Below are 16,374 nucleotides of genomic sequence, written 5' to 3'. Positions count from 1 at the left end.
TAGGCAGAGAGGCAGGCAGAGAGAGAGGGGGAAGCAGGCTCACCACTGAGCAGAGAGCCCGATGCGGGGCTCGATCCCAAGATCCTGAGATCACGACCCGAGCTGAAGACAGAGGTTTCAACCCACTGAGCCACCCAGACGCCCCAAGATTTTATTTTTTAAGTAAACTCTACACTCAACGCGGGGTTCAAACCTATAACCAACCCTGAGATCAAGAGTTGTATGCCGTACCAACTGAGCCAGTCAGGCGCCCTGGGACACCGTTTTTTGTTGGGGGGTTGGTAAACTGGTAGGGTAGAAATCTGGCGCTGGGGTGACTATTTTTCTTTTTTTAAGATTTTATTTATTATTTAGTCAGAGAGAAAGAGAGAGAGCAAGCACAGGCAGGCAAAGTGGCAGGCAGAGGCAGAGAGAGAAGCAGGCTCCCCACTGAGCAAGGAGCCTGATGTGGGACTCAATCCCAGAACCTTGGGATCATGACCTGAGCCAAAGGCAGCAGCTCAACCGACTGAGCCACCCAGGCGTCCCTGCTGGGTGACTCTTGAGAGAAAAAACCCTTGCCTGTGCTTAGAGGACAGCAGAATTGTGAAATGGAAGAGGACAGCTTTTCTTTTCTTTTTTTTTTTTTTTTTTAAAGATTTTATTTATTTATTTGTCAGAGAGAGAGGGAGAGAGAGTGAGCACAGGCAGACAGAATGGCAGGCAGAGGCAGAGGTAGAAGCAGGCTCCCCGCCGAGTAAGGAGCCCAATGTGGGACTCGATCCCAGGACGCTGGGATCATGACCTGAGCCGAAGGCAGCTGCCCAACCAACTGAGCCACCCAGGCGTCCCGCTTTTTTTTTTTTTTTAAACATTTAATGTATTATTAGCCCCAGGGGAGGACAGCTTTCTGATGAGACTATTTGAGCCCCTAGATCCAGCTATGCCTGAAGATAGTCAGACTTTGGTCATCCTGGTTATATGAGTGAATAATTTTCCTTTTCACTTACACAAATTTTTGACTCCCCCCCCCCTTTTTTTTTGTCATTTGCCACCAAACATATCCTCACTAATGGAATCTATAGGAGTCCATAAGAGGCACAGATCCCTATAAAGTTCCCAGGGTAGGGAAATGGGAGTGAAAACTTCCTAGAATCCTTCAAGAGGTCCAGGCTTTGAAAGAGAGGCAAGCTTCGTGACAATGGGGGAAATGGGGGAGGGCATTCCAGGAATAGTTAAGTCATGAAGGCACAAGGCGGGGACATGTGTGACAGAGGGAATGGTGGGTTATGAGTGAGGGGCAACATTTTAGGTCCTAAGTGGTGAAGGGTGGCTCATGTTTTTGAGAGCAACAGGGAGCCACAGAATGCTGATAAAAAGTGGTAGTTTACTCCAAACTTGCTTTTACTTCTTGGAGACCCAGATCCTGCGGGCTCCCCCTTTCCCATTCCCCTAGACCCTTGGCCAAGGTGGGAGGGATTGGACTGAGGGCACAGGCTGCCATCTGTATGCAAATCGCCTGGAATGCCATACAGATGAGGGACCTTAAGCAAATGTATGCCCTCCTGGGAGGCAGGCCAGGACACTCCCCTCATTAACTCAGGGACCAGGTGCTGAGCATAGAGAACCCCTCCTCCCTGAGATCCCCTCTCTCCCCTCTCCCACCATCTGTTCACCCCCCCCCACCCCCAGGTTCCCAGATCCCCCCTCACCAATGTCTGCTCTTACGGTGATATCTCTCTCCACCTGGTCCCTTCCCTGGACCAAGGGACGCTATTTTGCTTTTCTCTCTGACTCTCCATTTTCCTTGGATGGTGATACTACTAATAATAAACACGTACTGAAAACATACTCCGTGCCAGGCTTTGTATAAACACTTTCCATGGTTATCTTATCGAATTCTCTCAACCGCTCTCTTGTGTCTGCTGTATTTTTTTAAAAAGCATAGTCACTTCTGCCATAGAGAAAACAAGAAAGCCACGTGAATCAGGAAGCGGAGAGATGAAACAAAGAGGATTTTTCTCAGAGGCAGCTCACAGGGCCTGGTAGACATGTTAAGAATGATCTGGACATAGATGGGAAGCATGGAAGGATCGTGCCATGCCGTTAAAAGCCATGGCCACCAAGCATGTTATCAGCCAGCTACAGTCATGGCCTAAGCATTTGCCCCTCCCCCCGCTCTGTGGCCCTGGCACCTTTGGGGTGCAGAACCCCTTAGTTCACCCTCCACTGTGGGCATCAGAACCACACCATGGGGAGACAGGACTCGGGAGCCACGTGTACCCCAAACTCAGGCCTAGTGGGGACCTGGCTCACTTGTGCCCTGATCTAAGTGGGTTAACCTGCTCCCTCTCTTTTCTCCAGCTTCTCTCATTTGTTTTAAACCGAGATTCAATAAACAGTGGAGTTTGGGCATCTTTTCAGGCTGTGAGCTCTGGGGACCCCGCACATGTGGCTCAGTCCCCTACCAGGAGGCCCTCCCATAGCAGCTCGCCACTTTCTCAGGGTGACAGATCCCACTCTGTCCATTTTGTGGATAAGCAAACTGAGGACAGAGAAGCCGACGCACTTGCAGGAGACCGGAGGCAGAAAAGGTCTGAGCGCAGAGACCTCCGGGCGCACACACGCCTTCCAGCAGCCCCTCCACTGCCCAGGTGACTGCCCAAAGTCACACAGGCACCCCTTCTCAGCTGATCCTTTCAACCTCTTTTCTTTCCCTTGCTGACTGTAGTGATCTTTGAGTCCCAGTTCTGTTTCTCTCTTTGTCCCTATTTGTCTTCTCTGCCTCTCTTTCCCCAAATCTCTGTCTGTCTGACCCTAAGGGCTTCTGCAGTCCATCCCCGTCCCCCATCTCCCCCTCTTTCCATTCCACTCTCAAATCGCTCTCTTCCTCGACCTCATTAAGTCTCTCTAACTGGCCTCCATCTTTTCTGCTCCGGAAACCCTTTTGTGGGTTCCTCCTAGTCACCCCTCCTTCCCTAGGGAATTCTCAGTGGCACGAACCATGCCTTTCTCAGAGGGGCAGCTCCAGCCCTAATTCCATCCCCTCTGGCAGCTCAGAGAAAGCTTTTCCTCCATCCTGCAGTTCCCACTTGGTCTCCGCAAGACAGGCTGGGGATTGCACTTAAGGGAACCGTACCCCACCCTTCAAGAAGGCACTGAACACCGTTAGGACCCTTGGGTCCTCTCTCTTCCACCCTTGGCCAGCAGAGTCTCTCCCTGCTCTCTTATCTCTTCCTCCATGACATCAGACTTCTCCCAGGTCTTGCAAGGGGGGTGGGGAGGGAGCATCACCTGCGCCCCCTTCTCCTCTCATCCTCCAGAAGAGGCTCTGGCCACAGCATGGTGTGACGTGACAGACAGCCTTTATTCCAGACTCCAGTGTCCACAGATGATGGGGCGGGGGTGGAGGGGCAGGGGTGGGGATCCAGTGTCAGACTATGCAGCAGGACGTCAGGTGGGGCGGGGGGACCAGCGATGCGGACAGGAGGTAAAAATCGCCCTGGCCAGCCGACCCTCAGAGCCCTGGAGCCTTGTCTTGTCCCGGGCCAGGCCCTGGGCTTGGGTCCAGGAGCTATTCTGGGGCCTGGGAGAGTCACATTCCCTGGAGGAAGGTCCCCTCCTACCTACCCTCCCTCCCTCCGGCAAGCAGTGGCTGCTGTAGGTCCCTGCCCCTCCTGCAGAGGAAGGAAGGGAAGGGAGGGCCAGAGGGGGAAGAGGGAAGGTGGGGGCAGGCGGAGGCGTGGGCAGAGCTGGTTATCTGATGCTGACTCTCTGAGGTCAGGTCCAGTGGAGCCTCTCTGAGATCCTCCGGGCTCAGCACTGGGAGCAGAGGGAGAGGTTAGCCTGGGCCCCCCACATCCCCCGGCGCTTCCCCCACCCACAAGGTGCCTGGGTCCTCACCCACCTCATCTCTGAAGCCCCCACTGCCATGCCTGGCTCCACCAGAGGCACCTCCCATGAGAAGGCCCTTCTGCTCAGGCCGCTCTGACCCTGAGTGGCTCAGCTGTGGGTCTCCAGGTGGCCTGGGGGCAGGGGGAGGAGGTAGCATGTTGGAGGTGGACCTGCCTGGAGGCGGGGTTTGTTTGGGATGAGGATGGACTTGGGGGACAAGGTGGGAGTGGGATGGGGATGGGTTAGGTAACTCTGCATAGGTTAGACTCTGCATCCGGGTTGGGGATGGGTAGGGAGGATGCTGTCAGAGTTGGAGGGGACTTAGCTGGGGATCAGCTCCAGGGATGGGTTTGGGGATGGCTACGGACTGGAGTGAACAGTGGCCATGTGATCAGGCCAGAGAGGACGGACGGAGAAGGAACTGGAGTAAGGAGTGGGAATGAGCAGGGGATGGAGGGGTCCTGGGTCTGGGGAGGCAGCTGAGGGAGAACCTGGGGTTCAGGGTGAGGGTGGGGTATGTTGGGGATTGGTGTTGAGGCTGGAGACACAGATGGGGATGGAGAGGTTAGAGGCGGACAGATTTGGGGTTGGTTATAAACCAGGTTTGGGGATGGGGATGAGGCTGGGGTTGCAAAGGAGACCGGGGCCTCAGATGGGCTGCAGCAGGGCTTGGAGATGGGGTCAGGGATGGTTCTGGGCTGGGCGTGGCTGTGGATTAGGTCTGAGGTTGGAGACAGGACTGCATTTCATTTGGCAATGGGGCTGGGGCTGGGATGTATTTGGTCCTGGAGCATGTGGTTGGGGCTGGTCATGGGCTGGGTTTGGGCTTGAAGTGGGAGGTGACATCAGAGGTGGGTGGAGGGATGGGATGGGGTTACAGAGGTCAACTCCAAGGTTGCAGGCCACTCACAGGGCCCCCTTTTCCCCTCGCCGACAGCAGCCAGGGCGACCCTTGCGCCTCATGCAGTAGAAGGCAGCGACGACGAGAAGCAAGAGGCCCACGCTGACGGCCACGGCCATGACAGCCACGCCGGCCTGGGAAGTCTGGGGGGCCACTGCAGGGACAGGATGGGGGAGGAGGAGGGGTCAGCTGGCAGGGCTCTGTCGGACCCTGGGGCAGCCTCCTCCCACCCCTGCAGCTTCTCACCAGAGCCAAAGTGGAAGACATGCTGCTTCTTCCCGTGGGTGTTGGAGGCCTCGCAGGAGACGCCTTCTCTGCTCAGGGCACTGGTCACCTTCAGGGTCAGGGAGCTGCTCACCCAGCCCTGCCCAGTGAGGGCCGGTTCTGCTGGCTGTAGATGCTTGGGTTAACCTTGGCGCCTGGGATCAAGGGCTGGGGCGAGGGCAGAGGGGAAGATGTCCACCCCTCAGGAGGGGTGCAAAGCTGGGATCAGTGAGGGAGGCAGGGTCCCCCGAGGGGCCTGGGGAGGGGGCCTGGGTCCCAGGGAGCTCAGGGTGGACAGGATGGTCCCTTACGCTGCCACCCAATTGGCTCCAGCTGAGTTTGGGCTCCGGGTAACCACGGGCAGAGCACACCAGCCTGACTTCATCTCCTTCCCTCCAGCCGCCCTCTGTCTGGGGCTGAGACTCTTCTGCGCTTAATTGAGGTGGCCCTGGAGGTGGAGCGGGGAGGGAGGGAAGAGCAGGAGATCTGTTGGAGAAGGGGAAGGAGGGGGAGAGAAAGAGAAGGAGAGAGGGGCAAGGACTAGCAGAGGGCCCAGCCCTTGATTCTGGCACGCCCACTCCCACAGTCCCCATCCGGACCTGCCCCAGCCCGAACCTTGGACCAGCAGCTTGAAGCTCTGGGTACGGCTGAGGAGGGGGACCGTGGGCATGGAGGCCTCACAGACGTAGGTGCCCGCCGAGTCGAAGGTGATGGAGCTCAGGGAGAGGGTGGGGCCGTTCCCCAGCGGGACGAAGTCCTGGCAGGGAGAGAACAGGGAGGCCAGGTGGGTGTGAGGATGGGGTCGAGGGAAGGGAGAGGGTGCGGGCCGAGGGTTCCAGGGCTGGGGACTCCTTTCCCCTCTCACCTTGGTCCAGCGCAGGGCAGGGGTGGGCAGACCTTGCACGGAGCAGTTCACGGTTGTGCTGTTACCCAAGTGTAAGGAGAGCTCCTCCCCGGTGCTGAGCTCAAGGGGGTCCAGGTCTGGAGGAGGCGGGCAGACTGTCACCTTCCCCGGACCCTCCCCCATGCAGTTAGGGGCTCTCCAGGGCTTTGGGGGGTGCAGATATGAATGCACGACCCTAAGAAGAGCCTGTCAGCATTCCTCCTTGTTCTCCCCACCTCCACAAGCTTACCATGCTCCCGTCCAGCCCAAGTCTGGAGCCCAAATCTAACAGCAAACCTCATGGCCAACTCAACCACCTTCCTCCAGAGTGGACTGGGGAGGTGGGAGGTGTTCCTTCTCTGATTTGCCACCCAAACCCCATCACCCATCTTTCCATCCAGTTTTGTTTCCTCTGCCTCTGAAACCGACCCTCCCACTTCTCTCCATCTCTGACCTCCAGGACCAACAGCCTTGACTACTGTAGCCAGCTCCTCACTGGTCTCCCTGCTGGCCAGGATCCTGGTCCCCTCTATCCCCAGAGCTGCCAGACGGATCTTTTGAAAACACACACTGGTCAGCCCTGCTCTCTGCATAAAATCTTGCTGGGGCTCCCTCTATGCCCTTGGCATAGAGGCCAAATTCCTTGACAAAGCCTACAGGAGCCTGCCTGGTCTGACCTCTGCCTATGTCCTCATAGTTCAGTATGCCATGGTTGAGTCCTGTCCCAGGGCCTTTGCACTTGCTGATCCCTCTGCCTGGAAGGGCAGGGCTCTTCGTGTTTCTGATTCCATTCTTTGGTTTCCTACTTAACTGAGAGGCTCCTCTGACCCCCTGTTGTGGACGCTCAGCTTTCCCCTCCACACTGAAGGATTTATTCCCCCAGCTGTTGAGAAGGATGTCAGCTGTCAGCCCTCAGCTGTCGGCCCTCTCTGGGAACTGCCTCAGCTGCACAGAGCCCCTCGCTCAAGGTCATGCCCCCTTTCTCGGGCGGCCCATGTGCAATGGCTGTTTGACATGGGAGTAGAAAGGTCCAGCCCCCTTGCCCCAACTGGGCACAATTATGAAGACCAGCTTTCAGATGCCCCTCAGGGCCGAATGAGACTTTTGCAGCCCGTCTTCTGCCTCTGTCCAGTCCTGCTTCCTTCCCTTCCTCAACCTCCATAGATGTGGATCCCAAGGAAGGTCCTATAAACTTCCTGCCTGCAGATCTCTAAGTCAGAATCTACTTCCCAGGACGGGACAGAGCCGGTAACATCCTCCGTCTAAAATAGTCCCCACTCACCCAGCCAATCTCTTATCCCCTCCCTCTGGGTTAGTCCCTGTAGCTGTCCCATCGCTACTCAAAGTGTCTTGTTCCCCATCTACCACCTATCCCCCCGACCGGGCTGGGAAAAGAAGGTGGGGACTGAACTACGTTGTTCACAGCTGTCTCCCCGACCCCAGCCACAGGGTCAAGCCCCAGAAAAGGAGGCAGAAGGAGTGCCAAGGAGGGACAGACCCTTTGCCCAGGGCTCGGGTAGGAGCAGACTAAGAAGGTTTTCTAGAAGACTGGGACCCTGGAGACTTGGCTAGACGTGGAAAGTAGAAAGCAGGGGAGTGGACCTAGACGTGAGGAGAGGAGCTTGGCTGGGATGAGTAGAATGCCTAGGTGGGGAGAAGCGTCAGGCAGAGGTGAAGCCCCCAGGTTGGCCTAGAAGGCCGGGATGGATCACATGGGCTTTCTCCCAGGGGCACTGGGGAGTCATGGCAGGTTCGGAACAGGGGGCAGTCAGGTTTGTGCTTTGGAATGAGCTCTCTGGCTGCCTCCTGCGGGAGACCGGAGGGGGCTAGGGTAGGCCCCTGGGGGCGGAGGGGGCCATCGAGGACCAGGAAGGACCATGGAAACGGAGAGAAAGGGTTGGCGGCGGGGCTGCGGGATGAGGGCGAGGAGGCCGTTGGTGCTAGGGCCCCCCTGCCCATTCTCCCAGGACGCTCACAGGCCACGCGCAGCTCCGCGGTTTTGGAGAGCACCGCGTCCTCCGCAGCGTCGTAGTCCTCGACCCTGCAGCCGTAGGTCCCGCTCTGGCCCCGCTGAACCCCCTCCAGGGTCAAGTTCCCCTCAAGATTTGTTTTCAGCACGTTCTCCTGCTTGTCCTGGGTGACCAGGGATGAGGAAGCCGGCTCAGGAGCCGCCCCGGTCTGGCGGGGTCCGGCTAGGTTGGGGCCACCCAGGTCAGAGTCAGGCACCTTGTAGGTCAGGGGTCCCTGAGTTAGTGTCCGACTAGGGTGAGGGCCCCCTCAAGTAACGGGGCAGAGACCCTGCTAGGCCAGGGGTCCCCCAGGTCAGGTAGCAAGTTAGGACGCTCTCAAATAGGGGCTCAGAGGTCCTGCTAGCTACTGGGTCACCAGCCAGGTGCCCTGCTAAGCCAGGGGCCACCCAGGTGAAAGGTCAGAAGTTGGTGGAGGCCAATAGGTCAGAGGTCAGGGGCCGGGACTTCCAAAGGAACGATGGAGTGAGTCACCTGAAGGCGGAAAAATACGTATTCCATGCTGGGGTTGCCGTCCCCCCGGCAAAACAGCTGGACAGAGTCACCCTCGCGTACCCAGCCCTCGGTGGTGGACGGGCTGCCCACCCAGAAATCCACGTTCTCTGTGGGATCTAAGGGAAAGTGCAAGAGGGACGGTCGGGTCAGGACGGACTCATGATCAGGGTTAAGGGTAGGTCAGGTCAAGGGTAAGAGGCAGGTCTGGGTTAAGGGAAAGAGGGCAGTGCCGCAGCCAAGGGGCAGGCTGTGGTAGGTCAGAGGGCAGAGGTCATATCCTTAACAGCTCAGGTTCGCACTTAGTCTGACATCAGGGACCAGAGATCAGAGGTTGAGCTGAGAGAACAGGTCAAGGGTCAGAGGTCCCTGCGGGCGACAGGTCAGGGTGAGATTCCAAGACCCAGTTCGGTGGAGCAGTTTAGTCCTGAGATGCCACGGGGTTCAGGGTGCTGGAGGGGGAGCTAAGTCAGGGCGGGCTGCTGGTCAGCTAGGAGGGTCCAAGGTCGAGGGAGGTCAGGGCCCGCAGGGACTCACAGTGCAGGGTCAGGTGGAAGGCAGGGCTGTCCAGGCGGCCGCGTCGACCCATGGGCAGGTCGTAGCTCACGGAGCAGTGGAAGCTGGCGTCCCGGTGGGCCTTCCGGAGCCGCAGGTAGAGAGTGCTGGTGAGAGACTGCAGGCCCGAAGCCTCCCGGACGGTGCGGCTGGTCATGTAGCCCTCTGGGAGAGAGGGGGGAGGCGGTCAGCACAGGCCGCCAGCCGGCTCCATCCCACGCCTACCTGGGCTCCGGCGCCTGCTCACCTGCGTTCACCTCCATGGGCACTGGGAGCGGCTGCCCGTTCTGATACCACGTGATCTGGGGGGCGGGGTTCCCGTTGCGGCTGTTGCAGGTGGCGATCTAGGGCAGACACAGGCAGACACAGGCGTGGCCCTGGGCTCTGACCCAGGCCTCTGTAGCCTCTCTTTTTTCGGGACTTCTCCTCACTCAGGTATAGGAGTCTGGGTCCCCCCAGCCCAGGCCTCTCCCAGGACGCGGGAGTGCAAACCTCCCAGCGCTCTCCTCTCCCAGGACCCTGGAATCAGGGTCCCCACCCGAGGTACCTCCTGGGCAAAGTCTTCCACCACAGACAGGATCCCTTTGTTGGGGAAGACCTCCGTGGCCTCGGGTTTCGCTGTGGGGGAGATGTTACCATCAGGAGCCCCTTTCCGGGGCTCTCCCTTGCCCTCCCCTTCCGGGGTGCCGGCAGACACTCACCGAACATGCGGAGCTCCGTGGTGGCCTCGGTGCTCGCTGCGCCCGCCCTCACCACGCACACGTAGCTCTGCTCGTCTCCCACCTGGGCCTCGGTCAGCACCAGGTGGCCCCGGGAGTCCAGCTGGTATGGGGGGCTGCGGCCCCGGGAGTCGTGCACCCGGCCCTGGAGCTCGGAGCCCTGCTGCTGGGCTGAGGCCAGGCGGTGGCGGACCCCAGAGCGGTCTGCCTGTGGGCAGGGAGGGCCTCAGCGCGGAGCTGCCTGGCCTGCCCCTCCCTCTCTGTCCTGCAGGTCATGTCTCTCTTCTTGTCACCTCCCTCTGGTCTGGCTCTTATTCCTGGGCCCCGTGTGGTGGTCTCCTCTCTCTTGGTCCCTCATTCCCCATCCTGCTCTGCTCCTGTCTCTCCTCCTCTCTCTGCCTGTTCCTCAGCCTGTTATCTCCTCTTCTTTTCTTTCTCTTCCTTTAGTGCCCCCCCACCCCACCCCATCCCTTGCTGTATCTTCGTCTGTTTCTCAATGTTCTCTCTCAGGAGCCTGTGCTCCCAAGGGGGAGATCTTCCTTCTAGTCTCAGCTGTGCCCAGAAGCCAGGAGACCTTGGAGAAACCTTCCGTTTGCTGGGCCTCAACTCCCCCACCTGTAAAATGGGAAGGCAGCTGGATGGAGCTCTTCGGTCCTTTGGGCTCAGATGAGGGAACGAATGTGTGCAGCCCTGCAGTGCCCTGACTCCCAGCCCCCTTGGCTGCCCTCTGGCCCCCAGCAGGCAGCACTCACCAGGAACCACTCCAGCACAAAATGGTCGTGGGCCACCAAGGCGGTGCAGTTCAGGGCGACGGGCTCCCCCTTCATCACCTCCACCAGGGAGGACCCAGGCAAAGGCTCCTCAGCCTGGGCACCTGCAGAAGAACCACTGAGCTCTCTCTGCCTCTGAGCCCCTCCTCCTTCAGACCCTGGAGTCAGGACTCCCAGCCCCCAGCCCCTCCTCCCTCAGACCCAGGAGTCAGGACTCCCAGCCCCTCCTCCCTCAGAGCCTGGAGTTAGGACTCCCAGCCCCCAGCCCCTTCCTCCCTCAGACCCAGGAGTCCAGACCCCCAGCCCCTCTTCCTTCAAACCCAGGAATCCAGGCCTCCAGCTCCCTCGTCCCTCGGACACAGTTCAGACCCTCAGCCCCTATCCCTCAGCCCTAACTCCCACCTCCCTCCATCTCTCATGTCTACATCTCTGAGCTTGCAAATCCATCGGCATTTCTCTCCATCTCTCTATTTACAGAACTAAGAGCTCCTCCCCTGAGTCATGTAGGACCCTCTGTCCAATCCTCCTGGGTGGTGTTGGGGGAGACTGCACCTGTCCTTGTTCCTCCCACTAGACCAGCCGCCCCTCAAGGGCAGGGCCAGCACTGGCTCATCCCTTGGCCTCCAGCACCCTGCGCAGGGTCTGGCGCGGTGCCCGGGGTTGCTGTCTCTCCATCTCTGCCTGTGTGTCTCTCACTCTGGGTCTCCATCTCTAGGCCACAGTCTCTGTCCCTCTGTCGGCCTGGCGCTCCGTCTCCTCAGCCTCTGGGTCTCTTGTCATGAGTCAGGGGGCTGGGGCTGCGCCTGCAGCTGAGGTATGGGTGTGTGGGGGCGGTAAGGGGGGACAGGGCTGGGCAGGTTTCAGGAATGTGGGAGGGACAGGCTGGCCCAGACCTGCCCCACCTGGCGCCAGAGCCCCCTACCCGCCCCTTGGCCCCTCTGGCTCTTTGATGGAGCAGGGAAGGGGGTAAGGTGTTTCCCCTCCGAATAGGAGAGGGGCGAGGCCCAGGAGCCTGGATCCTGAGGCAAAAGGGAGCCAAGGGTTGGGGGGGCGGTGGTAGGCTGGAGTTCTGCCCCAGGATTCTGGCAGATAGAGCTTGTTCCCATTGGGGAAACCATGCTCTCTCACCCTCTGGGCTGGCATCCTGGCATCAGCTCTCACTTCTTAGACCATCCCTTCCCTTCCCCGCCCAGCTTGACCAGCCCTGCCCCTGGGGACCCGCTATTCACCATGTTTGTGCCAGGGGCCTGGATTCCCAGGCACTCACCTCTGGCCCAGGCCTGTCCCAGGGGTGTTGGTGTGGGGCCAGGCTGGTGCCTGGGGCTAGTCTGAGTAACAGACAGGAGGACAGATGGAGAGATCTCTGTGCCCTGATCTCCCTGATCTCTCTGTCCCTCTGGTGCCAGCCCCTCTGGGCCTCCTCCCCTCCCACCACCACCCAGATGTGTGGATTTATCTGGGGCCCCAGGAAAGGGGCACTGTCACTCAGAAACACTTCGTTTCACCAACACTGCCTAGGGCCAGTGTTCCAGCTCCTCCATGAAGGAGGTGGCTTCCTTAGGGTCTGGGCTCTGAATCTAGGCTGGGGGAACCCTCAAGAGCACGTGACTCACTGGGCTCTAGCCGTAGGGTCCCTGGCCCTCGCAAAACTTAAGAACCTTTCTGGGGATAGCCCTGGGGTTTGGGTCTCCTGTGTCCTGGGTGAAGCCACTCCAGCCACTGGAGGCCTGGACCCCTGGGTCTGAGGGAGCAGGAGTCTCGGGACCCAGATTCCAGGCGCGGAGGGCCCTCACTCCTCGGTCCGGAGGGCAGAGCGGGCTGAGTTCCCGGGTGCTGTGTAATCCACTGCTCTGGGATGCCCAGCCCCTCTGCCTGGCTGTCCCCAGGTCTCACATTGGGAGGGGTATCCCCCATGCTCCTGTATCCCTTTTCCTCGGGGGGCGGGGGTCCCAGGTTTGGCTTCCTGGGGTCGATGAAATCCCCTTCCCCCTTCCCTTCCCGGGGTCCCCAGGGGCCGCCCCCAGTGGCGCCCTGCTTCTTGCCCGAGCCATACCTGGGTGCGCCCCCAGCAGGAGCGCGAGCACTAGCAGCCGCGGGGCCCTGCACGCCCGGGCCGGGCCGTCCCGGGGCTCCATGTTCGCGGTGGCGGCGGCGGCGGCGGCGACCGCGGCGGTGGCTACGGGCCGGGCTGCAGCTCGGCGGCCCCGGGGGCTGGGAGCGACCAGGCCCCGCCCCTAGAAGCCCCGCCCCGCCCCGCCCTCCCGGCCCCCCTTCGTCCCCGCCCCCGCCAAACCCGGGCGCCCCGCCAGGACCTCCCACTGCCCGGAATGGACCTCCCAGCACTCGGCCCCGGAGCGGGGTTCCCTCTGCCCCCAAGTCCTGGTCTGCCTGGCTCAGGCTGACCAGTGCCCCCGGCGGTGGCCTGACAGACCAGTCTAACCAGTGTCCTGAGCTGGGACCTCACCGCACCGTGGACCCTCTCCCCCTCATTCTGACCGGGGGGCCATTAGGGGATGCACTGGCCTCTTCCAGTGGAACCGGTGGTTCCCGGCGTGACCAGCGGCTTGCCCTGTCCTCTCCCAGTACAACCAGTGGCGCCCAGCTTGATCACTGGCCTAGAACATCTTCTCCCTGTATGCCTTGTGAGGCCCTCCCCTATAGCCAGTGCTCAGGGCTGCTTTCCTGTCTGACCAGTGGCCTGGAACCCATCAATTCAATCTCTTAAATTTAATGGTCTTCAAACCTCAGTTCAGCCCAGGGCTCAGTGATGAGGGTGGGGGGCGGGGAGTGCGGTGGGGTGCTCTTTCCCTGGCTCTCCTTCTTCCTCGAGCCCTCCCTCATCCCCTCATCCGGAGAATCCCAGGAATGCCACCCCCCTTCCTCCCTTCCTCTCCCCTTCACTCCCTCCCAACCTTTGGGGGAAGGGGAGGAGAATCAGGCTGGAGGGAGCAGGTGAGTGGGGGAGGGAGAGCAGGCTAGGGCACCTGAGGCGGGTGGGGAGGAGCAGAGCCAGGGGTCCGAAGGAAGGGTCACAGGTCAGATGGGGGGAGGGGTCACAGTTCCGACTGCTCAAGGCTTCTCACAAGCTGGGTCTGACTGGGACAAAATCCTCTGGGAGCGGGGGAGGGGAGAGATGTCACTGGTTATAGGGAGTAGCTAGTCTTGGACACTGGCCAGAATGGGGGTCACTGGTAAGACGGCTTTGACCATCGGGCTCAGAAGGAAGGCTTAGATTACATGTCAGCCCGAGAGTTATTGGTCACACTGGTCAAGGCTACTTGATTCATCAGTGATACAGGAAAGCAATTGTTATACTGGGAAAGAGAACCCTTTAGTATTAGCTGCACCATCACCTCCTCCAGGATGCCTCCCTGCTCCCCTGGCTAGGTCAAAGGCCCCCTCTAGGCTCCCCTAACCCAGTCCTGCACATTTTGGGTCATATTGTTTGCGGATTAATCTCTCCCCCCACTGGACCGCGGGTCCATGGGGGCAGGGCTGGAGCTCTCTCTGTCGTTCATGGCTGTGTCCCCTGCATAAGGCCTGACATGGAGCAGGTGCTCAGGGAAAAGTTGCAGGGCTCAGGAGTCAGAAGCATGCAGGCTTCCTGGATCATCATGGGACACATGGTACAGACTCACTCATGGACAAATACAACTCCAAGTGTTCCCGGGGACAAGTTCACACACTGCAACCCCGGACACCCACTCCCCAGTTCCTCTGGCTCCTGCTTGTACACCTACTTGCTTGGGCTGGACTCTGGTAGGCACCCTCTCCGCAGACACTCCCACTTCCACCTTCCTCAAGAATCCAAACAGCCAAGGTTCTGGGCGAAGGGGAAGGACTGTATGGAGTGTGCATGAAGGAAGGTATAAATACTAGCCAGGGTCCCTCAAAGACTTGCAGAAACTAGTACTGTAACGTCATCTGCCCTTGTCCCTACAATTTATTCCCACAAAACAGCCAGAGGGATCCCGTTAAAGTGTGAATCAACCCACATCACTCTTCTGCTGAGTCCTTCCACCTCTCAGGAAAAGCTAAAATCTACTCCATGGCTCATAAGGTCCTCGATCTGGTCCTCGTTACCTCCCTGACTCCATCTTTCTCTTCCCCTTCGCCAGCTCTGTTCTTGCCACATCGGTCTCTTTGCTTCCTTGCTGTTCTGCAAAGTCAGGCATGCTCTGGGTTCTGGCCTCAGGACCTTTGCACTTCCTCTTCCCTCTGCTTAGACATTCTTCCCCACACAGCTCCCTCCCTTACTTGCTTCAACTCTCTTTTCCAACATCACCTCATCAGTTTCCCTTGACCATCTTATCTAAAATAGTGATTCCTGCTTTCCCAGCCATTCCTATTTTCCTTTCCCTACTACGTTTCTCCTCTACAACACTTACCGGTGTCACACATTTATTTTTCATTGTTTGTCTTCTGCAGAATTTACCACTGTATCTCCAGCGCCTAGTATCATCCTTGATATAAGCAGCAGCGTCAAGATCTGTGCAATAGGGTGCCTGGGTGGCTCAGTGGGTTAAGCCGCTGCCTTCGGCTCGGGTCGTGATCTCAGGGTCCTGGGATCGAGTCCCGCATCGGGCTCTCTGCTCAGCGGGGAGCCTGCTTCCCTTCCTCTCTCTCTGCCTGCCTCTCTGTCTACTTGTGGTCTCTCTCTGTCAAATAAATAAATAAAATCTTTAAAAAAAAAAAAAAGATCTGTGCAATAAATGAATTTCCCAATCCCATTCTTCCTGTCTCATGTGTATACACTTACACATTTTAATTAACAAGACTTAATTTCCTCTGTGGCTGCCCTGCCTATTGGCGGTTTCCTTTTCCATGGTTTGTTACCTTCGGTCAACAGTTGTCCGGAAGCAGATGATCTTCCTCCTGACGTATATTTCAGAAGGGCAAGAGTAGCCCAATGCTGGTGTCATGCCCCTCATTTCATCCTAACACGTAGGCATCTATTCTCCATCATCGCAAGAAGGGTGAGTCTAGGGATGGCTGGGTGGCTCAGTTGGTTAAGTGTCTTGCCTTCAGTTCGGGTCATGATCCCAGGGTCCTGGGTTCAAATCCCACATTGAGTTCTTTGCTCAGTGGGGAGCCTGCTTCTCCCTCTGCCTGCCTCTCCCTGCTTGTGCTCTCTCTCTCTCTCTCTCTCTGACAAATAAATAAAATATTTTTTTGAAGATTTTATTTATTTATTTGACAGAGAGAGACACAGTGAGAGAGGGAACACAAGCAGAGGGAGTGGGAGAAGCAGGCTTCCCCCACTGAGCAAGGAGCCCCAAGCACGGCTCGATCTCAGGACCCTGGGATCATGACCAGAGCCAAAGTCAGACACCCAACGACCAAGCCACCCAGGCATCCCAATAAATAAAATTTAAAAAAAAGAAGAAGGGTGAGTTGAGTACAAGAAGATATTTTGAGAAAGAGACCACATTCATGTAACTCTAATTACAGGATGTTGTTATAACTGTTCTATTTTATTATTGTTAATCTCTTACTCTACCTAACTTGTAAATTAAACTTTAACATAGGTATATACAGATATCCAAGTACTAAGCCCGTAGTCAAAAAATACAGTATACCTAGGCTTGGTTACCGTCTGTGGTTTTAGGCATCTGAGAGGGGTCTCGGAACCTTCCCTGTGCGGATAAGGGGGACTACTGTACCTTTATCTCGTTACTTTACAGTGTGTGATGGTTGACTTTACAACGAGTTTACAGCTTGTGGAATACGGGATCATGACCCATTTGGTGGGGAATGGTGATTCTGCGGTCATTCCAGATTTGCATTGGGAAAATGTAACTATTGAAAGCCCCTGTTGTCTCTTGGAGGGGGAGGGCAGTGTGATTGCATTGAGCTGGACAACAGTTTACTGCACGCAGCGAAAGTTTAG

At 57.9% G+C, this 16,374-nt stretch overlaps 1 protein-coding gene across 3 annotated transcripts; it reads right to left on the bottom strand.

The window, feature by feature from the left end:
- Nucleotides 1–3,327: 3,327 nt before the first annotated feature.
- BCAM (basal cell adhesion molecule (Lutheran blood group)) lies at nt 3,328–12,704 on the bottom strand. Of its 3 annotated transcripts, none has more exons than XM_047711907.1 (15): nt 12,538–12,704; nt 10,467–10,588; nt 9,697–9,922; nt 9,543–9,613; nt 9,243–9,339; nt 8,978–9,160; nt 8,423–8,559; nt 7,898–8,054; nt 5,904–6,019; nt 5,654–5,795; nt 5,350–5,486; nt 5,021–5,165; nt 4,784–4,928; nt 3,887–4,004; nt 3,328–3,801 (listed from the first exon to the last, which is right to left on the bottom strand). In XM_047711907.1, exons 1-15 carry the CDS (start codon nt 12,617–12,619, stop codon nt 3,796–3,798), a joined length of 1,884 nt encoding a protein of 627 aa, XP_047567863.1. In that variant the 5' UTR covers nt 12,620–12,704; the 3' UTR covers nt 3,328–3,795. The 3 variants fall into 3 exon arrangements, with proteins under 3 accessions (XP_047567863.1, XP_047567862.1, XP_047567864.1); XM_047711906.1 differs by having other exon boundaries at nt 3,328–3,565; XM_047711908.1 differs by lacking the exons at nt 7,898–8,054; nt 8,423–8,559 and having other exon boundaries at nt 3,328–3,565.
- Nucleotides 12,705–16,374: the final 3,670 nt, after the last annotated feature.

This window comes from Lutra lutra, chromosome 17, assembly GCF_902655055.1.
Source record: "Lutra lutra chromosome 17, mLutLut1.2, whole genome shotgun sequence".
NCBI classification, from domain to species: Eukaryota; Metazoa; Chordata; class Mammalia; order Carnivora; family Mustelidae; genus Lutra; species Lutra lutra.
The sequence above is the reverse complement of the archived record's forward strand: the minus strand, read 5'-3'. Positions and strand labels throughout refer to the sequence as shown.

Excerpts from the sequence above, each read along its gene's own strand:
- BCAM (XM_047711906.1), bottom strand. The coding sequence starts at position 12,619 with ATGGAGCCCCGGGACGGCCCGGCCCGGGCGTGCAGGGCCCCGCGGCTG. Across the intron at positions 5,487-5,653 it reads CTTCAAGCTGCTGGTCCAAG|GGCCACCTCAATTAAGCGCA; the intron begins GTTCGGGCTGGG and ends CTCCACCTCCAG. Across the intron at positions 4,929-5,020 it reads TGTCTTCCACTTTGGCTCTG|TGGCCCCCCAGACTTCCCAG; the intron begins GTGAGAAGCTGC and ends CTGTCCCTGCAG.